At 39.6% G+C, this 23,961-nt stretch overlaps 1 protein-coding gene across 1 annotated transcript; it reads right to left on the reverse strand.

Annotated features, from left to right (window-relative positions):
- Window positions 1–22,165: 22,165 nt before the first annotated feature.
- Window positions 22,166–23,782, reverse strand: LOC110679319. Its single transcript, XM_021853684.1, has 3 exons — window positions 22,694–23,782; window positions 22,579–22,633; window positions 22,166–22,517 (listed from the first exon to the last, which is right to left on the reverse strand). Exons 1-3 carry the CDS (start codon window positions 23,585–23,587, stop codon window positions 22,225–22,227), a joined length of 1,242 nt encoding a protein of 413 aa, XP_021709376.1. The 5' UTR covers window positions 23,588–23,782; the 3' UTR covers window positions 22,166–22,224.
- Between the last annotated feature and the right edge of the window lie 179 nt (window positions 23,783–23,961).

Raw genomic sequence — 23,961 nt, forward strand, 5'->3', positions numbered from 1 at the left:
GTGCATCGATGTGGTAGATGTTCTACTACAGGCGAGCTCTCCATCGGAGTAGTATTTCACGCGAAATGTTTCGATTTTTGCCGCTCAAATGTTCTTACTTTCGAGGCTCGTTTTAATAAACATTTTACACAGATATCTATGCAAATTTATAATGCCCTACTTCCTTAGGCGGCATCCACAAATTACGTAACGCTCGAAGGGGGGGGGGGGGGAGGGGGTAGGCTCGAGCGTTACGACTCATACAAAATTTTAAAAATTTCCATACAAAAAGCGTTACGGAGGGGGGGGGAGGGGGTCGAAAATTTCCAATTTCAGCGTTACGTAATAAATGGATGCCGCCTTATACGTCTGTTTAGTGGTTAAACGATTTCAATTGAAGTTTTGTCTTTTCCATATATGATTTTTACGAGCTGTCCGGAATTTGAATCGAAGTGTCCGGAATATGAGGCAAAAGTAAGCAAGCGTCCGGAATAAGAATCATGAAAAGTACACACATTTCCATGTATTTAAAATTATTCATGTTGTGAAATCAAAATCTTCACCTACCATTCGAAAGTTCAGTGCTTTGAAGGCTCAATAACGTGGATAAATCATACGGAATGATTTATTTTATATGCTTTCTGATCAGTTATACTTCACTGAGGCCTTAAGTGTCCGTAATATGAATCAAAACGGTATACATTATGGGCTGTGGTTCTTCCTCAAGATGATTAATTTTCACTGGAAGTATTAACGTATAGATACATCTGGTTGTATGAATAAAATATTATACCGGCATTTGTCTGAAAATATTTTTGGTTTGTTCTACTCGTTGATTTTTAAATGAAAGCAGAACACTCGAGGCCCTTAGCTTCAGAGACGTAATCTTTGGATTGTACCTAAATCACATGTTGCTGGTTTTCAAACATATGAGTAACCTGTTATCCAAACAAAGCTTTAGTCAATGTAACAGTATGCAGTACTAAACAAATCCAATTGCATTGAAGCCAACCGATTATTGCGTTGACCGGCAGACTTTCTTTCCTGCCAGCTGCAGCTACAGTATGTACTTTCTTGCAAGACAATTGCCTTTTGCATATAATCAGTCCGGACCTACGATCTCAATTATTCGATATGGCATAGTTTTGCAGCTTGCAAAATTCCTTCGTTGGGAAGCCTAAGGAACAGTGTCTGAATGATATCGGAGAAGTGAAACGGACCTCGCGCAAAGGTGACCATCATCTGGGCAAAAGAAAACGAAACTCGTGGTCTCTCGAAATAAGTAAGACGTTTGAAACAATGCTATCGGAAATCTTCGCCGGTGGTAATTATATTTCGTTATGGGGAATGGGAGAAAAGTAAAAACAAGTCAGACCTAAACGGCCCACCGAAGCTGCGTGCGTGAAAACAAAAGCGAACACGTAGCTGACTGCCTGTTCCTCGGAGATGCTGGGTCCCAATCGTAATTTATTGGTTTTCTCATGGCACAAATCGTTCGATCGACCACCTTCCCGCCCGTAACTAATCTGTGTCAGTCGAACCGGGCGAAGGTTCAAAGTGTACCAACAAAATCACAGTTTTCGATCTTAGGCTGTGCTGAAAACTGCGGAGTGGGCCTTATGGTGACTCGCGCGGCACGACTAATTCGAGAGTCTCGGAAGACATCGTTTCGATGAAAAATATCCCAAACAGGGCATGCACTTTTCAATTGTATCGCACGATCAGCCCGGGTGGTTACAGTTCTCTGGCCAGGTTCTCGCTTAGCGTTTGTAGGTATAGTTCATTTTCGATTCAACTGATCGGTGTGTGATTAAGAAAAAGCGAAACCACAGCAATTGATCGTTGACGATGGAAGCAACTCACAAAAGCAAGCTCTGCTCTGTCGAAGATTCTGGTAAGGCGCCTTGCGATCTTCAAGGCAGAAGAGGGTGAATGAAAGTTAATTACATTTTACCGCGCGTTCGTGTTGTCTTGTTGTGCAAACAAAGGCGCATGAATTTTCGCTGCTTTTTTGGAATAGTGTAACTTATCAGAGGCGTGTATACGTCTTGAAACAGGGGAGTTCATTTGCTTCTCATCCTAGTGTGTAACGAGGAATGAAACCTAATTGAATTTTACTAAATATATAGAAAAAAATCAAAAAGGGGATGCTTTACTACTTCACTGAGGCAAAAATGCATAATAATTTCTAATGATTTGGCGCTACAACGATTATTGTTGAAATGTTTAAGTTTTACTTATGATTTTGGTGAAGAATTAAACTACTAAATTTCATAAGGGATGCTACACAAATTATGTCACGCTAAATTTCAACTTTTTCGACCCACTCCCCCCCTTTGTCACGTTTTTTTTGTATGAGTCAACCGAAATTTTTGTAAGGCTTGTCACACTTGGCTTGACCCCCCCCCCCTCGGAGCGTGACGTAATTTGTGCATGACCCCTAAGTCAATCATTAAAAATCTGTAAACAACGCAATGATAATTGCATAACTTAAACTATCTATCATTCATAATGTTTGTCTTTTATTACAGTCGTGCTAAAAAATTTACATATTTAAACAACATGTGATCTCGTTACTTGGTAATTGGCAGGGCATGGCGTACCATTGGTACCTGAAGGAATAAAATAGACCTCTCTGTGCGGTCCTTAGCCTACTGCCCAACAACTCCTATCCATATCTCCTCGCGGTACCGGGTAACCTTTGGGAAGTTCGGGTAACCAGCCGGAGGAAGCTTTGGTCGTATGCTGACAGGGAAGGGGGGTTTGCTTTTGCTTCTGCAAACCTGGAGCGTCTGTACTCCATGTTAGAAGCGGCTCACCACAGTGTCTGTTCCCCATGTCAGGGGCGGCTGATCATCGTCCGAGTCCATCCAGAGAAGGACTCTAAGCTAAACTGTACACTATGGCCCTCCGAACATTAGGGGGAATGGTCCTCCGGAAATCAAGGGGGTTGGTGTCAGGCTCTGCAAGCCAGCCATAAAAAATCAAGCAACGAATAATCAACGAGGGAATACGAACCGGAGCAATCGGCGAAGACCACAGCAACGTAAAGGAACTAGCAATTGGAAGCTCGGTGCGTGGAACTGTAAATCTCTCAACTTCATCGGGAGCACACGCATTCTCGCCGACGTGCTTAAGGACCGCGGATTCAGCATCGTAGCGTTCTTCATTCTTTATTCTTCATTTGGAGCAGGAAAAAGCCCGTTTGAGTTGAGCACCTCAGCTCTATCTCAAATGGGCGCAAAACCTCCTCATCTTTTAGTACCAACAGAAAAACATACAATCCAAATGATACAATTTAACTTAATACTAGACCATGCCCACACAGTTACGGATCACCCACAGTGACGGATCACTTTGGCGTTCAACATCGGATAACTCGCTAAAAACATAAAAGTTGACGTAAAACATATTTTTCCCATGTTATACTATTTGTCTTCTACCATTTGTAGTGTTAAGCACAACGTTCAACCGCTAAATAGCGGTGTATTTGACAAATGTTTAGTTGGTACCACACAGCTATCATTATATGTTCGTTTTCTGTAGGAAGTGCCGTCAGCATTCATAAGCTCCCACCGCTGTGCACAGGTGATAAAATTCAAATGTTATAGCATAAAACATACTCATTCGTTTCGATTGAGTTTGAATTCATCTTTGGAAAACATTTTTCTCGATTGTTGATTCTAAATATCGAATATTAGCACTTCTAACTAGTGATCCATAATATGGATCAGGAAATGATTGTTTACCACGGTTATGGATCACTTCCAAAGAATCTAGATTTTTGCCATTTTAAGCTTTGGATTCGACATTTTTTGACAAAAGTACTAAGGATAAAACTAATAAAACATCAAGGTTTGTAAATTTTATTTTTTAGCCGACAAAAATTGGCGAAAAACTTGGTGTTGAGCGAAAACAGTACATGTCTCAGTTATTACAATGCAACATCACAAACAAAAGGCATTTTACCCTTGTTTCCAGCTCGAATACTGCTATTTTTTGCAGTAGTATATGACGCATTGTCAACTTTCGTCAAAACATGCAATACATATGCATTGAGTTGAAAATCTCTTGATTTTGCGCACTGATCCGTAATATGTCACAATTTGATCCATAATATGAACGTTGATCCATAATATGGTTTTCAGAAACCGATACAATTTTTAATTTTAATGCAATCCTATGTAAATATTAGACTCAAAATAGTTTACTAACCGAAGTTCCAATTTGAAACGATTCGATTCGTGCTTTTAAATTACCATTTTACGTTTTCCATGTTGTTTTATTGAATTTTATAGGTTGGACTCCACACTATTTGATCCATAACTGTGGGGTCATGGTACACTTATTTTCTTAATAGTAACATAAAAACGATTTAATTTGCTAGCCTTAAAAAAGAGTTCAACGAGAATTTTGATGAGACTCTGAAATAATCTGAGAGAATTTCGTTCGGAGCGTAGTACGGGGGATATGAAAATCGCATTCATGTGAACAACGATTGAAGGAACGACACATAGCGGAAAACGGTTCGTTATATCCGTAATTAGTACGAGCACCATGGAGAAATATGAAAGTACTAGAACGAAGAGGACGATGAGGTACGTTGAAATTGAGAAGCGACAGCAAATGTGGACAATCAATTTTCAATTGCAGAAGATCTGATACAAACAAAGATTTTGAAATTTCACGGCGGACGCTTAACAACTCCAAACCAATCAGTTTACAACGGTCTTCGTAAATGGGTAAGTTAGTTGGGTTGTTCCATGGCAGATGGCGCAAGGCAAAGCGTACAAATCTGCGCTGAATTGCCTCTATTCGAGAAATACTGTTTTGATAATAGGGCGCCCAGACTACTGACGAGTATTCTAATATTGACCTCACTAGCGAACAAAACAAAGACTTTAAACATTGAATGTTTTTATTTATTTATTTATTTACTTACACCGTCTTCGAAATATCGTACAGACTGAATTTAGTATATAAAAAAAAAATTAAAATCAGTTTCTTATTCTATTTAAAAATATGTTCTTCGTCACGTCAAAATCAAATTTGTCTCCAACATCGTTGAATGCTCGCAAGCAAGAACTCAAGGAGCTATTATAACCATAGTTAGTCCGATGATTTGGTATACACAGAAGAACAGCGTTCCAAAATCTTCTAGAAGGAGCATTGAAACTCAGCAGCTCCAGCAGTGCAGGGCAATCTATTCCCCCTTTGATCAGGTCGAATATGAACAGACGTTGCTGATTGGTACGTCTGGCTGACAAAGATTCCAATCTTATCAGCTGGCATCGTTCAAAGTAGCTCGGCAAATTCCTTGCATCGTTCCACGGTAGCCTACTCAACGCAAACCTCAGGAATTTTTTTTGCACTCGTTCTATTGAAAGTATCTGCGTAACCTGAGATGGACACCAGACAGGAGAGGCATATTCTAAGATGCTCCGCACCAAAGAACAGTACAGCGTTTTTAAGGCGTAAACATCTGTGAAAGAGTTGGTGTGCCTTCGAATCATTCCTAGAACGGAGAAAGCTTTGGCGGCAGTCAGTCCGATGTGCTCGTTAAATCTCACCTTGAAATCTATCGTAACACCAAGATCGCAAATTGAATGAACGCGGACTAGCTCCTCTGCCCCGATGAAGTACCGATGCTGGTAAGAGGTGTTGCAGCGAGTAAACGAAATTATTTTACATTTGCCGCTGTTCACACGCATGCCGTTGTTGTCGCACCAGATGAGCATGATGTCGATGTCCTCCTGGAGGGCGATGCAGTCCTGAGGAGATGATATGGTGCGGTAGAACTTCAGATCATCCGCGAACGACAGATTGTATGAAGAGAGCAACGAATACAAGTCGTTTATGAAGACGTTGAATATAAGTGGCCCCAAAACACTTCCTTGTGGAACTCCGGACGTAATGTTGAACGTACGAGAACGCGTTGAGTTGACCATCACAAAGGCGTATCGATTCGTTAGATATGAGTAGAGCCACTCGGTGAGCCATCGTGGAAAGCCCAAGCGCTTGAACTTCTCGATCACCAGAATATGCGGCACCGTGTCGAATGCTTTGGCAAAGTCTACGTAAATAGAGTCAACCTGTTGCCTTGCTTCCACTTCCCGAAACAACGTCGATACATAGCTCATTAGGTTCGTTGTCGATGAACGATTTTTCATGAATCCGTGTTGACTTTCGGAGATGATCGATGTCAGTGTGTTGCTCAGAGTTTTGTGAATCAACTTCTCCAGAATTTTCGAAAGACAGCATAGTATGGATATACCCCGATAATTAGAAACATGATTACGGCTCCCGGATTTGTATACCGGAACAATGTAGGCCATTTTCCATGCAGCCGGAAATGTCCTTTCACGAAGGGAACAATTGAAAATGCATGTTATTGGGATATACAATGCAGCAGCGCAATTCCTTATTACCAGGGGAGGAATACCATCGGTTCCGGGCCCTTTTTTAATATCCAGATCGCGTAGAGCTTCTAAAACTTCATCCGGTGAAAATTGCAAATCAGGAAGTGAAAAATCATGCTCTTGTAAGTGTGCAAAAATATTCGAACGCTGCACAGGCGATACTTTGCTGAATACACTTTCAAAGAACTCTGCAAATAGATCAGCGGCTTCCGAAGTGTTGTGAGCTTCAATTCCGTTATATGTGACGCTCGGAGGAATGCGATTACTAGATTGAAGATTTTTCACGAAGTCCCAAAATCGAGACGGGTTTTGCTTGAGACTTGACTGTACTGCAGAAATGTAGCTCTCGTAGGTGGATAAAAGTAGCGTTTTATACCGTATCTCGATTTCTTGAAGATAACTTCTGTCGCGATCGTCCCTTGATTGAAAGAAGCGTTTCCGTGCTTTTCTGAGGTTGTTACGTTGGTTTCGTAGCTCGGGAGTCCACCAGGGTTTACTAAAAATCGATATCGTGTTACGTCTTGTCTTTGGCACATGTTCACCGAATACACTGTTCAGTTTTTGGTAAAAGGCTGATAACATCGCTTCAAGATTCGTATTTCCAAGCAAAGCGTTCCAATCTGTGTTTCCAAAAATGTCATTCAAGAGCTCAAAATCACATACTTCGAAATTGAACTTGACTTCGTCATTTTCGTCGTCCTCTAAGTTCAGAAGTTCGTCGTTCTCACAGAGCAAGAGGATAAACGGTGCATGATGGATGTCCATCGGCAACAACGGTGAAGAAGGAGCAGTCAAGTCTACGCGTTCAGGAAGATTGATGAAAGCTAAATCAAGAAGTCTACTATTTGAATTAACGAGACTATTGATTTGTCGAAAGCCAACAGCGAACATAGCTTTTAAACTGCAATTTAAACTGCTTTGCAACACGAAATATGAAACCGAGTGTTCTAGATGCTTTGGAGGCTACGAAAGCAATGTGTTCTTTGAAGGACAACTTAGAGTCCAATAACACACCCAGATCTTTAACCACCGATTCTCTCCTAAGGACAGTACTTCCAATCTTGTAATCAAAATTAAACGTAGAGCGTTTGCGGGAAAATGATATTACTGAGCATTTGTCTGCATTTAGCTCCATGCGGTTCGTTTTACACCAAACTGTATACGCGTCAAGCTGGGATTGAAGGAAACAAGCGTTGTTGACATCGCCGACGATACAATACAGCTTAAAATCATCGGCAAATGAAAGCTTGAACGACTTTAGCAGCGAATGCACATCATTGAGGTACACTAAAAAATCAATGGCCCTAAATGACTGCCCTGTGGCACTCCAGAGGTAACAAGAAAGTATGGCGAAGTGCAATCTCCAATTTTAATGGCCATTTTCCTACCACTCAAGTAGGATTTCAGCCAATCAATAAAAGATCCGGAGAAACCGAGACGACTAAACTTGGCAACAATTATCTGATGATTGATTTTATCAAAAGCTGCTGAGAAATCCGTATAGATGGAATCTACTTGATGACCTTTTTGAAGCTCTTTTGCAATGAATGATGTATACGCTGCTAAGTTGGTATTCGTTGAACGCTTCGGCATGAAACCATGTTGGTGTTCCGATATGAAATGAAGGCAATTGTGCAGCAAAAAGTTGTGAACCACTTTTTCGAACAACTTAGACACAGCGCAAAGAGCAGACATACCGCGATAATTTTTGACATCACGTTTTTTTGAACACCGGAAAGACGAACGATTTTTTCCAACATTCCGGGAATGATCCTGCTTGTAGAGATAGGTTGAACAGTTGTGATAGGGGCACGGATAGAATGCTTGAGCAATTCTTCAAAACTATTGCAGGAATACCATCCGGACCACAGCTAGTTGACGCCTTCAGAGCAGAGCAATTCTTGCAGACAAATTCTGAATTAACGAATGGGTGATCACCAACTGGAGGATAAACGGGAACATTGTTCGCTGCTAAGAAAACCTGTTGTTCGTCCAGATACTCCGATGTAAAGACGCTCGAAAACTGACTAAGAAAGAATTATACGATCGTGGCCGGTGATAACTTTTTAAAAAAGGTTAAAGACCATTTATTACCGTTTCACTTACTACTTTTTATACATATCAGTTTGATTAGTTATAATTATACTGTTCACACGCGTAACGATCCTGCCTCGATGATGTCCGGGATAGATTATACGATCGTGGCCGGTGATATCTTTTTAAAAAAGGTTAAAGACCATTTATTACCGTTTCACTTACTACTTTTAATACATATCAGTTTGATTAGTTATAATTATACTGTTCACACGCGTAACGATCCTGCCTCGATGATGTCCGGGATAGAAGAGATTGCAGATGCCTCAACGCTGTCTTTGAACATGGCCTTTGGGAGACCAGATTCCTTCCGCTGTTCGTTGACGTGGTTCCAAAATGCCTTGGGATTATGACGCAGTTTCTGTTGAATTTTCCGTTGATGCGTAAGATAAAGTTTCTCGTTTGTCGTTTGTAGCGAACATTGGCGTCATGGTACTCTAACTTACAGCCCAGGGTTTTTTTTATTCGAATACTTGCGTAAGGTAGACCGTTTCAACCTTTTCAACTGCTTCAAACGGTAATTACTCCAAGGTGGATTTGTAGGAGGTCTATGGATACGCTTAGGAACAAATTGGTCTATAGCATAAAGAACTATGTTGGAGAATGTTGCGACTGATAATTCGAGATCCTGATTAATAACATCCAGCCAGTTAATATTGGAGAAAAAGGTGTTCATACCAGAATAATCACCATGTTTAAAATCGTTGTAAAGCGATTCGACTGGTTCTACGAAAACACAGGGCGTTGCACCTATTACTTCGATCAGCAGGGACGGGTGATGCGTTGTTGGTTTAACAAGACAAAAAGGGGCCTCGATCAATGAGAAACGCACGTCTCCATCAATGCTCCCAAAGCATAAATCCAGTATTCGGTTGTTGTGGTTTACAACGTAATTCAACTGAGAAACCCGTGCCATGTTTAAACTATCAATGAGTGTAGCATCTGATGATCTAATTGAAGAGCTAGTAACATCCGGATAGAGATAATTCGATGTGCTGAATTTCCAACGAATGCCGGGTATGTTGAAGTCCCCAAGTATCAGTAAACTGTCCTTAATTTTCATCTTATCAGTGATCCAATTAAACGCGCTAACATGTTGATCAATTACATTCATATCGTGAGAGCGGTCTGGAGGAATGTAAAGGACACAAATTAACAACGTGTTAGTTTGAAAGCTGATAGCTGTTCGATGGGGGGGGGACATTTCGCATAAAGACGTTTCGCATAATGACGTTTCGCATAAGGACGTTTCGCATATGGACGTTTGGCATAATGGACATTTGGCATAATGTGATTTATATGCCTTCTTTAAAATGCTACCTGTTCTTTTATGAAACTGCTTTATGCGAAACGTCCATTATGCCAAACGTCCGTATGCGAAACATCCTTATGCGAATCGTCTTTATGCGAAATGGGTCACCCCATTGTTCGATAGCTTCTGAATTCGGAACTGATAACTGCCTAGGTTTAAAGCTGGCTTTTACTGCTAATAATACTCCTCCACCTGAGTTTTTCAAACTATTTTGAGGATTGCGATCCAAACGAAAAACGCCGTAAGTATCGCTGAAAATCTGACTGGATATCGTATCACTATTCAACCATGTTTTAGTGAAAGCGTACGCGTCGTAGCTAGAGTCCGAACACGCGAGGCGATAATCACAAACGCGAGTGTTGATTCCACTAACGTTTTGGTAATAGACAAGCATACTACACTTCTTATCGTTAAAACCGTTCCGAGCATTGATGGTTGGTAATATGATGTTGTGATCGTTGGATGATGATTCACAGACCGCTCTGTCCGTTTGATCAATGCAGGTTGCAGTTTCGTGGTGTTGCTGGAAATTTGGATATCTCATCATATTTTGTGCAGCATCCTTCCCTGCTTCGGCGGGACATATACCACTGTATAACTCACCTGATGACACAGAAAGTGCAGCAAAGTGGTACGCTGTTGAGACATCAGCCGACTTGGCAAACGGATGGATATGATGCTCACCATATGGGTTGATATACGCGATAGGATGTTCGGTAGACTGCAAGTTTAATACACGATTCAGGTTTTGAGTAGTATCTTCCCCTGCTTCGGCGTGACATATACCACTGAAAAACTTACCTGGTGACACAGGAAGTGCGGCAAAGTGGTATGCTCCAGGGTCATCAGATGACGAAAACTCGCCAAAATGTTGATCAGAATGATCCCCAGATCGGATGAAACGGGTGGTAAACTCTTCAGAAGCTTGGAGACATGGTTGAAAGTAGAGATCCTCGGTTCCATTGATGGAAGTGGCAAGATTCCCAATGAGCTGCAAATTAATTTCATGACTTAAATTTGGTGCAGCATCATTCCTCGCTTCGGCGGGACATATACCACTGTCAAACTTACCTGGTGAAACAAGCGTTGTAAGAAGTGTGTTGAAAGGGGTCAATGGTGAGAACGTTTAAAGGTAATCATACCATCTACCAGAGCTGCGGCAACACTCACGAGCTGGGAACAGCTTTTACAGTGATGGATGATATGCAGAGGTGCGTGATCGGGTGGTGGCCGATCAATGAGAAAATTTGCAAGTTGACGCTCTTAGGCCGGTTCTTCAACTTCAGCATAATAAACGTGCACAGCCCTCACTCCGGAAGCACTGATGATGATAAAGACGCTTTTTACGCGCAGCTCGAACGTAATACGACCGCTGCCCAAGCCATGATGTCAAAATCATCATAGGAGATCTGAACGCTCAGGTTGGCAAGAAGGAGGAGTTGAGATCGGCTATTGGAAAGTTCAGCGCCCACCGGCTGACGAACGAAAACGGCTTACGACTAATTGATTTCGCCGCCTCCAAGAATATGGTCATCCGTAGCACCTACCACACCGAACAGAATCACAAATCGACCACGATGGACGGCACTTCTCCTACATTATCGACATCAGGACCTATCGTGGCGCTAACATCGACTCTGACCACGATCTGGTGATGGTTGAACTGCTCCCAAAACTCTGCGTCGTTAACAACGTACGGTACCGAAGGCCACCCCGGCATAACCTAGAGCGGCTCAAGCAACCGGATATCGCAGCGGCATACGCGCAGCACCTCGAGGATGCATTACCGGAAGAGGGTGAGCTGGATGAAGCCCCTCTTGAGGACTGCTGGAGAACAGTAAAAGCAGCCTTTCTAAATGCGGCCTTGTACAAAACGCTCATAAGGCCGGTAGTCCTCTACGGGCATGAAACGTGGACGCTGCTCGAGGAGGACTTGCAAGCATTTGGAGTCTTCGAACGTCGGGTGCCTAGGACAATCTTTGACGGTGTGCAGGAAAACGGTCTGTGGCGGCGAAGGATGAACCACGAGCTCGCCCTACTCTACGGCGAACCCAGTATCCAGAAGGTGGCAAAAGCTGGAAGGATACGATGGGCAGGGCATGTTGCAAGAATGCCGGACAGCAACATTGCAAAGATGGTGTTCACGTTGGATCCGGTTGGTACAAGAAGGCGTGGAGCGCAGCGAGCTAGGTGGGCGGATCAAGTGCATATCGATTCGGCGAGCTTGGGGCAGAACCGAGGATGGAGAGATGCGGCCACGAACCGAGTATTGTGGCGTGAAATTGTTGATTCAGTGTTATCTGTTTAGATGTTTACTTAATAAATGAAATGAATCAGATGACCAGTTTGTTTATGAAATGTGTGAAGTCATCTTGTTTGGGATTAAGAAGATAGTAATTGGTAGACATAAAGATACGCAATGCCCTTAAAATTCGAAAAAAAAAAGTTCTATCCGAAAAGATCCTCGAGCGATGGGATTCGAACCCACGAAGAAACTTGGGCTTGCTGAATACCTGCGCGTTAACCGCTACGGGCCTCGCATCTGATTGTCCATCTTTTAAAGTGCATATGGAAACACTACTATAGTAAGCCATCATGCGCTATCGGTGATCCTGGAAACGCTTATGGACCAGGAAATTCCCGACGTTAGCGAGGAAAGCCCATTGAAACGCTTTCTATGGAATGACAAACTTGAATTCAATCGGAACCCAACACAACCATACAAACTAGACTTGTGCATCGTCACCACATTTTCACTATTCTTTTTTAGCCACGGTACCATCGCCTATTGCTTTCGGATTAAGAAGACATTATAGATTGCTTAATATTGTTTTATTGTTTTATGCAATAAAACATATTTTTTCAACGAACAAGATGCGTCAATTCTAGTGAGCTAAAAAAATATTGTTTGAGGGTCGTAGTTGTTTTAAATAGATTTCATTCTGCTCTGAAACAATAAACATGTTGCAAAGAATTGACCGATATTCACACAAATGTAGAGATTATCCATGAGCCCAAGTAAAAATGGAGCAAATGTCAAAAGAGAAAAAGCAGTTTTCTACCTCAAAATCGACAAATCGAAAAAAACACACAGCTGTTTTGTTTTGCAAATGATTTTGAAGCAGAAAACTGCTTTTTCATTTCTGACATTTGCTTCATTTTTACTTGGGTTTAGGCTTCGTCCGTGACACCGCTAAGACAACGAAACCGGCTCACAGGTCTATCCAACCAACAAAATGATCGAGTGTTTCCGATGAAACCACCATGCCTTGTTTCAGTGGTAAGGTCCCACCACCACCGTCTTGACGCCCATGCCAAAGAGTAATGCGCGTGATCAAAATCGGAGGGCTGAAACATGGTTTCGGAATTAACCGAAAAAGAGAAACAACTGAAATCGACAATCTGTGAAGAAAAAGCGCCGGTCGAAATAGATGATCACGGCGCGCGAGTGGTGAGGGTGAAGATGGTCACCATTAAGTTTTTGCACTGATGCTGCGAAAGGTACTGGAAGGAGGTCTAAACTAAGCCTGTGAAATAATAATAATAATTAGGGACAATGGAAATTCGCGATTTCGCGGAAGCCGCGAATTCCGCGAAATTTGGGCTTCGCCGCGAAATTCAGGAAATCCCACGAAATGCCGCGAAAATAGTTAAATTTAAAGAATTTGTATGATAATCAAGGTAAATTCCAGTTTATTGCTTCTGAAAATGGTTTATTCATCTTGGAGTCGAAGTTCCATAAAAATTTTATAACTGTTTAGTTTTAACTTCGACGTTGTCCTGCTAGTTATTTTCGTTTCAAATTTTGCAAAAACCACCCTTATTTTAAACATATAATCTAAATTTGAAAAAAAAAAACAATTGATTGAAATTCCATGAAATTTACACATACAAAGGCTTTTTCTTTTACTGAAAATGTGTATTTTTGTATAAAGTATGGTCAAAAATACGGGGCCGCGACAAAGCCGCGAAATTTGATATTTATCGCCTGAGTCACTTGCGAAATTTCAAGAATTTTGCCGCGAATTTCCATTGTCCCTAATAATAATAAAAGCTTTTATACTTTTAGAAAGATTTTAAGGTCGCTAAAACTATGAATATTACCGCTGACAATCAAACATATCATAAGCCGAGATACAGAGCCCAAAACTTGACATTTTCAATGGAAAAAACAGCATTTGATTACTAACTTTTGTCACTGACTGTATCTACTAAAAATTTCAACATCGGATACATAAGGAAGATTTGTAGTTAAATTCTATGCTGAACCGCTTGAAAATGATATTTTTTCTCTCTGATGTAAATAGATTGGATTTAGACAACTCTCTCCTAAACATACTACCTAGATGAGAAACGGCAACGAAATTGGCGACGGCGACTTGATGACCCCTGGTAATCGGTTGGGTGATCTTGTCATTTCATGAGTTGATTCGAAAGGTGTGTTTTGTTTTTGTCTCTACCGTTTCACTGGAGTGTTGGATGCAGGATGCTGCTATTGTTATCGTGATTAAGTTACAGAAAAAAGGGAAAGTCTTATTTGAACGAGCATAGTATCATGAGGGTCTCTAAAGAATTTTATATGTTGGGATCGGTAACCTTCCAATATAACTAACTTGATAATGCCTACAAAGAACTTCGTACAACGGTTAGTCACAACTTGAATCATTTATTAATATGCCATTAAACAAGACTTGCACAATTTATTGCATCGCAATGAAGATATTGCGGATGCTGCTAGAATTCATAATCAGTGTCATTTTTCACTCCTTCGTCGCATCCAAATGCAGAAGCCTGACCATTTATACCGCTCTGGCTGCTTCGTTGATCGTATGAATCATGTGCACCGCAATGAATTGCGCATGACCTGTCTTTCTGCAGCGCTGATCATGCGACGATGCACGAGCCTCTCTAGCAACTTGCAAATGCGTGTGCAGCATAACAAATCGATTGTCCACATTTCTTTCGCGATCGTGTCATCTCTGTCAAGGCAATATTTGGTGCGTTGAGGGCCAGATTGATGTATGTTGATTTTCTTCTTAGTTTTATGGTACCGTAATCGGGGTAACATTGATCAGCGGGGCAACATTGATCGGGATGACTCATCTTGTTAAACGTTCAAATAAAGATTTATTGATGAAACATTTTCGAACCATGAATGGTGCCTCTCTTTCGTATATTCATAAGCTAATGATAATTAAGGTTTTTGCGCAAATTTGTCAACTTTTTGAAACAATGATTTCTATCATTTTCACTGACAATACCGAAAATTCATGTCTCACATGAGTTCTTCAGACGATGTGATCAAGGAAAATGTGGGTGTTACTAAAAATGGCATCGCCGAAAACGAATCCGTTGTCAAATCTTTCATAAGTTTATTCAATTAGGCAACATTAACTAATTACTATTACGAATGTAGAATTTCCTGAGGAAATTGCCTACTTTTAGGCGTATTACGCGGTTCAAGGTGTTTTTAATTTTGAAATAACTCAAAAAGTAAATGACTTGTAAGAGTGTTTGGTCTTCATATTCGGCTTCAGGGGCCCTGATTTTAGTAAGTAACGACATTTCCAATATTAGCGAACGTTGTTTACTTGGGAGATCAATGTTACCCCATATCAGCTCAATCAAAAAATCACCTAAAACATTTATTTAAACATAATTAAATCTTTCGAAAAACAAAATAAAGTACATAGTTAGGAGCGGTGGGTGCCAGTACTTGTTTTAAAAATATGAAACTTGTAACATTTGTATTGTGAAATGAAAAATTTAAGAAAAACTAAAAAAAATGATCAATGTTACCCCGGATTACGGTACTCTGTAATTTAATTTCATCCTAACTAGAATTGAGCATCCTTCTCAGCTCGGTGTATGAATATTTTTCCATTACTATGAACTATGAACTTTCTAAAAACACCCGAAGTGACCAGCCAAGTTCAAATTCAATATGGATTTTCTATTGAGGGTTACTACCAACAGGTTTGATATGTTTTGTCGGTGGCGTGTAGCGGTAATATTTTAGGTAAGCCAATGTTTAACTATTGTAAGGTTTTGAAGTTTGCATGTACACGACGAACACACGTCAATGAACAAATACGAAAAGAAACCACGTGGTCCGGTAGGAATCGAACCCATGACTCCCTATTCTCCAGATGGGCGCTTCAGTCTACAAGTTGCGGAGCCCCTTAAGAAACCCCGTTCGGAGACGAACTGAACTGAAACTTAACTCGATTATTGTTATCGAAAATTACCGAAAACTCTGCTGAATAGCTGTTGCACTGATCTGTAATCTGAGCTCGTCTTTCGAAATGACCGTTGTAATGTTCTACACATTTATATATTCTCATGTAGTGTTCTAAAATATATGTTAAGTGTGCAACGAAACATTCCAGTAAAAAATTAAAAGCGTGACTGACCGATAGATTAAGATCGAATTTTCGTCCCTTCCTACGCTATAACTTACTTATTTGAAAATAATAACATCCAGAAGACTCTTATTGCATTCAAGCGATACGCCGGCTAATACCCGTGATTTGTAGTCATACCAACCACCAGACCATCTGGAATAGACGACTCAAAGGCCATGGGCCAGAAAATAAGACATCACAAAACTGGAATCATTATTGGAAAGGAAAACAACTTTCAGCACCACGCACATCACCTCGCTGGTCATCGCGCAAAACAATCCTAGCCATTTAACTGCCCAGCAGATTTGAAGCTGCAGCCACCAGATGGTATGAAAAATTGCAATTTCGCAACAGTTCCACCATTCAAGCGAGACGCGACGCGCACTGGGATAGAAATGTGTTTTGTTACATAATATCTACGCGATGCTGAGCCTAGTTGCTCAAGTCAAGCTCTCACACATGCGGCTAGCTTTTGCCTCGTTTCGACAGTTAGTGTCACCGCCACGACCTCCGCCATCACCTTCACCGAGTCGGCTGTTGGCGAGTACAGTCGTCCCACGGTTATGGATCTGCTAAGGGTTTCAGTACCGTAGTCCGGGGGCAAATTGATCACTATTTTTATTTTTAATGTTTTCCTAGGGAATTTAAATATTATCAAATTATTTTCGAACAAATCAGTACCTTATTGATCTTGATTAGTATATGTAATCGATTTCTTATAAAATAACATCAAAAGTTTTATAAAATTAGTTTCAATATCAAACATTGAAAACGGTACATTAGCGCGAAATTGATCATCATATAACTTAGGAGATTAAAGAATAAAAAAAAACGGATCTTATGAATCTAAAAATGATTTCAAAATTATTACCATTTGTGTAGGGTAAAAGCACCGGTTTTGGCCAGCCTAAGAGAAAATGTCAATAAAAACTGAATGGGAAGCCGTATTTATATAACAAATATGTTAAATGCAAGCTTTCAATCCATATTATATGTGTAAAATATCAAAACTGAGCCAAAACCATTTTTTCGCTTTGAAAATCCCGTTGGTTAATATAGGCCAACGGAACCAGTTTTGACCAGAGATTTAACTTCGGTTCCTAAATTGGCCAATTGCATTGATTTCTCATGAGAGTGGCCAAATTAGGAGTGCCCTGGCCAAATCAGGTGTATGGGAGTTAAAATTATAAGGGAATTATATTGTTTTTCTTATGTTTTGAATCAATTTGGACAAGTAAGTTTATAGTAAGTTCTATCATATGAATGTGATCTACTGCACACAAAAGGTTTCATGCTGATTGGCTATGTAAAACGGTGTATAATCCACTATGGCTACAACTGGCGTATGGCCAAAACCGGTGCTTCTACCCTATTCGATCATTTTATTACAAAATTTAATCTGCATAATACGCCTTAAGGTAGAAAATTCCCCCTGAAATAACTAACCTCGAATAAACTGCGAGTACCACGGTTTAATTTCTACTACTTTCTCGTAAACACAATGTATTCGGCAAGAGATCTTGCAGACATCCACTATATTTACGGTATGTGTCGTGGTTGTGGAAGAGCGGCACGGATTGAGGAACGGGGAATGTTTCTGGACCGCGGTCTTCCCAATGCACATATATTCGATGATTCTCATCGCAGACTCCAGGAACTTGCGGAACTGGATGCTGCATAACGAATCAACCCAATGTGGTATACAGCACATTGGAATGAACTAGCCTGCCGAAAAGATTGATCGCGAATCCAAGCAAAAAATTCTGGTAATAATTCCGAACTGAGTACCAGGCGAATCGGTGTTCTGCCTGGACTCTCTCATTGTACGGTATGGAAGGTGCTGCATAACGAGGGAATGCGGCCGTTTCAAACAATACAGTTCCAAGAGCAGCTAGAGGCAAATTAACCTCGCAGATCGGAGTTTTGCAGGTTGCTTCTGCAGTTCGATTAACTGGATTTTGACGACGACACTTTCCTTGGTCGGGCGTTGTGGACTGATGAGTCCATTTTCACAAGACATGGTGTATTCTACACAATACCCATACATGGTAAACAGAAAATCCCCATATGGTAAGGGCAACCAATATGCAGAGGCGATTTTCTGTAAATGTATGGGCGGGTTAGAGTTAAGTGGCTTAGTGGTACAGTTTGTTACCCACATCATCATGATTATGGATATACTTAGGATTTCTACAGGAACAGCTGGCGGTTTCGTCAGCTGCCGTTCCGAAAGACATCCAAAACAATATGATTTATGAACACGAGGGTGCTTCTACGCATATACCCGTTCGAAAGCATTTGAACCAGACGTATCCGGCACGATTGATTGGTCGGAACGGACACATCGAATGGTCAGCTCGAAGTTCCGATTCGAGTCCACTCGATTTCTTTTTGTCGGATCATTGGAAAAGCTGGTACATTCGGTTCCGATCAATACCAAAGAGCAGCTGTATTTTTGTAACAATAGGAGATTTTGGACAACAGCTTTAACAAATAAATATCAATACAAAAGTCAGAGAAAGATGTTGTGTGGGCAATAAACTCTAGGGTTTGAGGGGGTTTGGAAATCAAGCAAACCATTATCACGTGGTTGAAAATTTTGAAAATTGCCGTACAAAAAGCGCAATGATATAGTAGTTTGATTGTGGATTTCATTTATTTTTCATTGCAGTATCAAAGTTACCCGAAACCGTAAACCAACTTTCAATTATATAAAAAATTATGGGTGTATGCTAACCGTTACCCGACCAGTACATTACAGCAGAATTGTAACAGCTCTTGTTACTAAGTTCGCAAATTTTTTTTTCTAACAAAATATGTTAAAATTTAAAAAGCAAAAAAATAAGAAAACTAGCTTACCCAACGTGGCAAGCAAACCTAATGATAACTATATGTAAGTTAACCCAAATTTAGGTTACCCCACGGAAGAGTCGAATCGAGTTAAAAGAAGTCAAAGTTGGGTTGATTTGTGTTTCCAGGCTGTTGTGAGGTTTTAATCTCAAATTATTAGCTAAAATGCTGTAGTAGTGTTTTTTCTGCTTAGAAACATTTTAGAAGATCCAGAGCTCTACGAATTATAGAGTAGAATGTTGATTATTCCTGTTGCAAATTTTGATTTAATTTTGATACAAATTTCTTGTTATCCACTAGGCGTGCATGCAATTTTAATAAACGAAATCTTAGGGTAATAACTAGCCGGATGACCGGTCACTGGCCAAGTAGGTACCGTAATCCGGGGTAACATTGATCATTTTTCTGAATGTTTCTTCAACATTTCGTTTGAAAATGCAAATGTTGCAGGTTTTATATTTTTAAAACAAGTACTGCCAACCATAGCTCGAAACTATATAATTTATTTTGTTTATTGAAAGATTTAAGCATGTTGAAAAAAATGTTTAGGCGATTTTTTGATTTAGTTGATATGGGGTAACATTGATCACCTATATAAACAACATTCGGTAATAAAGAAAATGTCGTTACTTACTTAAAGCATGGCCCCTGAAGCCAAATATGAAGACCAAACGCTTGCAAGTCATTTACTTTTTGAGTTATTTTAAAATTATAAACACCTCGAACCACGGAATACGCCTAAAGGTAGGTAATTTCCTAAGGGAATTTTACATTCCTAACAGTAATTCAGTAATGTTGCCTAATTGAGCATACCCATAAGAGTTTTGACAACGGAATCGTTTTCGGTGATGTCATTTTTATTAAGAACCACATTTTGCTTGCTTATATCGTTTGCAGAACTCATGTGAGACATGAATCTTCGGTAGTGTCATCCTTAACAATTAAAATAATTATCTCGAAAAGTTGACAAATTCACGCAGAAGTTAAACGCAATTTTCACAAAAATATTGACTTTTATTAGCTTATGAATATAAGAAAGAGAAGCACCATTCATGATTTGAAATTGTTTCATCAATAAATGATAATACGAACTTTTGATGAGGTGAGTCATTCCGATCAATGTTACCCCGCTGATCAATGATACCCCGGATTACGGTACCGTAATCCGGGGTATCATTGATCAGCGGGGTAACATTGATCGGAATGACCCATCTCATAAAAAGTTCGCATTTTCATTTATTGATGGAACATTTCCAAATCATGAATGGTGCTTTTCTTTCTTGTATTCATCAGGTGATAAAAGTGAAAATTTTTGCGAAAATTGCGTTTACCTTATGCGTAAATATGGCAACTTTTCGAAACAATGATTTCAATGGTTAAGGATGACACTACCAAACATTCATGTCTCACATAAGTTCTGTAAATGATATGAGCAACGAAAATGCGGTTCTTACTAAAAACGGCATCGCCGAAAACGATGCCGTTGTCAAAACTTTCATAAGTATGTTCAATTAGGCAACATTACCGAATTACTGTTAGGAATGTAACTTTCCCTTTGAAAATTGCCTACCTTTAGGCGTATTCCGTGATTCGAGTTATTTTAATTTTAAAATAACTCAAAAAGTAAATGACTTGTAAGCATTTGGCCTTCATATTCGGCTTTAGAGGCCATGATTTTAGTAGGTAACGCCATTTTCAATATTACCGAACGTTGTTTACTTAGGTGATCAATGTTACCCCATATCAGCTAAATAAAAAAATCACTTAAAACATTTTTTTTAACATGCTTAAACCTTTCAAAAAACAAAATAAAGTATACAGTCTCGAGCTATGGGTAGCAGTACTTGTTTTAAAAATATAAAATTTGCAACTATTCCATTTTCGAACCAAATATTTAAGAAATATTCAAAAAAATGATCAATGTTACCCCGGATTACGGTACATATATTCTTTTTTACGCTTTTTGAACCTTCGTCATTGACTTCGGACCACATCTTCCTCCGGGAAAATAAGACAATTTCATCGAAATGGGAATTGACAATACCAAGGGTTGACTTGAGCTTGATTGGCCGCCCGTGGATGCTACTCCAGTATCGCCAGATCAGCTGCACAAGGAACCAACCAAATGACTGTTTGGGACTAACAGACAGACACCCTCAGTGTATAAGTGCTGGTGATCTTCTATTTTTAGGCTATAATGGCGCCTGCCACGTCAGAATGCAGACCAATGTGCACAGCAAAAAAAGTTGTTGAATATTACATCGAAACTGCTGCAACCAACTCATTCCCTCGATTGTATAATATTACACAGTCCGACGTACTCGAGGGCTATTGATGTGATGAAAAAGAACGATGTAATATGTTCGATGTAATGAATGCGACGTACGATGTACGATGTAATTACATGGATGTAATAGGAAATCTATGTAAACAAAGCAAATTAAAAATAAAATAAATGCTCGATGATTGATTGAATTGCTTTTTATTCTTTAAGGCTCTTAATATTTACAGTATTAGACAAAACTTTTGCAACTTTTGTGATTTTTCATACAAAATGATCAACTTTGGTAGATTTCAGTTATTTATGGACCGATATTAATGAAATTTTCACAGCACGTCAGACATGACTTGAATTTCAACATTTATTTTTAAGCGTTTTTTTGGATAAAAAAAATCACTTAGAATTATATGTTTAAATTCAATTTATGTCTTACGTTTTGTGAAAATTAAAATCGATCCATAAATAACTGAGATCCAGTCTTCCAAAGTTGATCATCTTGTTTATGGAAAATCGAGAAAGTTGCAAATGTACTGTCCAATATTGTATAAGCGTGTACATAAAGATACACTTAGATTCATTTAGCACAAAAAAGAATAAAAAGCAATTCAAACAACCATATTTTTCTAAACGTTATTAGACATGCAACACAAATTTTGTTTGTTTCGGATAAATTTTGTTTGTTTCGGATAAATAACCATTTCTATTGCTAAATCATAAAAGAAAAAAACATTCTATCGTGTCCATTAGGAGCAATACTTTATTCTCTCATCGATTATCTGTGCAGAAACGTGTTTGTATCATTTTATTAAATTTCTCAGCTTTATAGATTTATAGGACATCAGAATTCCTTTCGTTGGATCGGACTTGAGGCTAGCTCAGACGTGTTTATCGTTCATTTTCGACCAATTGGTTTTTCCACTCCAATTTTGTAATTTTGGATATTAAAGAAGCAACCATACGTTGTTGCCCACCAACAATAGTAGCCATGGATCGCGTACCATGCTCCGGATAAATTTTCAAAAGGTACATTTGAAGAAATTCCAAGGTTTTAGAAATTTGCTTTGGGTATTTAAAAAAATACACAAAGTACACAACCAATAGTTGTTGAACTGCTCGGATGATGGTGTTGACGCCAGTAGTCACCAGCTCGTGGTCGGCATAAATGAAAAACTGGTCATCTAAAAATAATAATAAAACGTCGATTATCGATTCTACGAACCATTTAGGTGACGAACGTACTTCTGATAATAATTGAAGGGAAAACATCATCGAGATGCAAATTTTCATCGGTGTTCTGTGAATAAATAAGATGAAAATAGTTACTCAGTATTTCTAATGAACTTATTTCATTTACCTCCAGCTCGTGTATGAGACATGAAAAGTCTTCGTGTAAAAGTTTGGCCACTCCTTCAAGAATCTCTAAATCACTCGCACTGGACGTAATATTTAGAGATTTTTTGTACACTTTGGCAACTTTTATTAATTTTGTCCTTTTCTTTGCGAAGTTGGTGGTGAAGGTTTCTGCATCAACCCCTGTACCTTTGAAAAAATGGTAATTCAATAGCTCATTCCGCCGAATCATAGGTATTTCTTGACACAACTTTTCGATTGTCATCGAGCTGTCAATTTTATATCGGATGAAGGCTTCAGTACTAGTAAGCACCTCGTCATTCAACTGCATAGATTCGGGATTATTCCGAGATAATAGCATCAAGTGTTCCTTACTACAATATGTTTTTCCAGATTTGTAGTATTCCTCTCTTATCCCTGCTTTACATTGACGGTTGGAACAACCCTTATTATGAGTAGTTTGTTTTTCGGTCCTGCGGGTTCTATTTAAATAGGAATTGTGATTTCTTAGTTTGTCAGCCAAACTGTTGGATCCATCACCGATTACGTCTCCATCGTCATTGTAATCTCGAAGAACTGAATATTCCGTCGTTATCTTTAGTGCGTGTTTCTTGAAGATGCTGAACGGAATCTTCGTGGTAATTGTTCGGAGTTGTGCAGTTACATGATCGACCAGGCGATTATAGTTGGTTTCGGATATGCCACGATATCCAGCACTTGGTTCATGGCCTTGAAGTTGGTGCATTACATCGCTTGGTAGGATTTTCCAATTGATTTGAAAGTTAGCCAATTTCAGCGGCGCGGAAAGGTCGTGTTTAATCGATTGTTGTATTCTCGGAACGCGATTTTGATCAACGGTTTTAGATGATATCTCTTTCTCCTGCGAATCTGTTTCCATTTCTTGCAACGATGACTTATCTTCCTCAATTTCAGAGACATTACATGTAACCAATGTTTCCGTGGATATGTCCTTAGTACGTTTGTTCGAAGTTTCTTCAACAGAATCGGCCAGTTTCCGTTTGTCACCACATGACAAATTCGGTAGAGCCAATGGATCTTCCAGTGTAGACACATTTGATACATTGCCAAACACGAATCTATGACAAAAGGTCGAAAGACAAAAGGTCGAAAGGACAAAATGTCGAAAGACAAAAGGTCGAAAGGACAAAAGGTCGAAGAACAAAAAAGAAGGGACAAAAGGTCGAAAATCTTTTTTCAAAGAAGGAAAAATTTCCCACCATGCAACTCGTTTTCGACCTTTTGTCCTTTCGA

Source organism: Aedes aegypti, chromosome 3 (assembly GCF_002204515.2).
Source record: "Aedes aegypti strain LVP_AGWG chromosome 3, AaegL5.0 Primary Assembly, whole genome shotgun sequence".
Classification (NCBI taxonomy): Eukaryota; Metazoa; Arthropoda; class Insecta; order Diptera; family Culicidae; genus Aedes; species Aedes aegypti.

Bases quoted from the DNA above. Each gene is read 5' to 3' on its own strand.
- LOC110679319 (XM_021853684.1), bottom strand. From the start codon at position 23,587: ATGGAAACAGATTCGCAGGAGAAAGAGATATCATCTAAAACCGTTGAT. The intron at 22,634-22,693 runs GTAAATGAAATA...ATTTATTCACAG, and splicing joins GTCTCATACACGAGCTGGAG to AACACCGATGAAAATTTGCA. The intron at 22,518-22,578 runs GTACGTTCGTCA...TATTATTTTTAG, and splicing joins CCCTTCAATTATTATCAGAA to ATGACCAGTTTTTCATTTAT.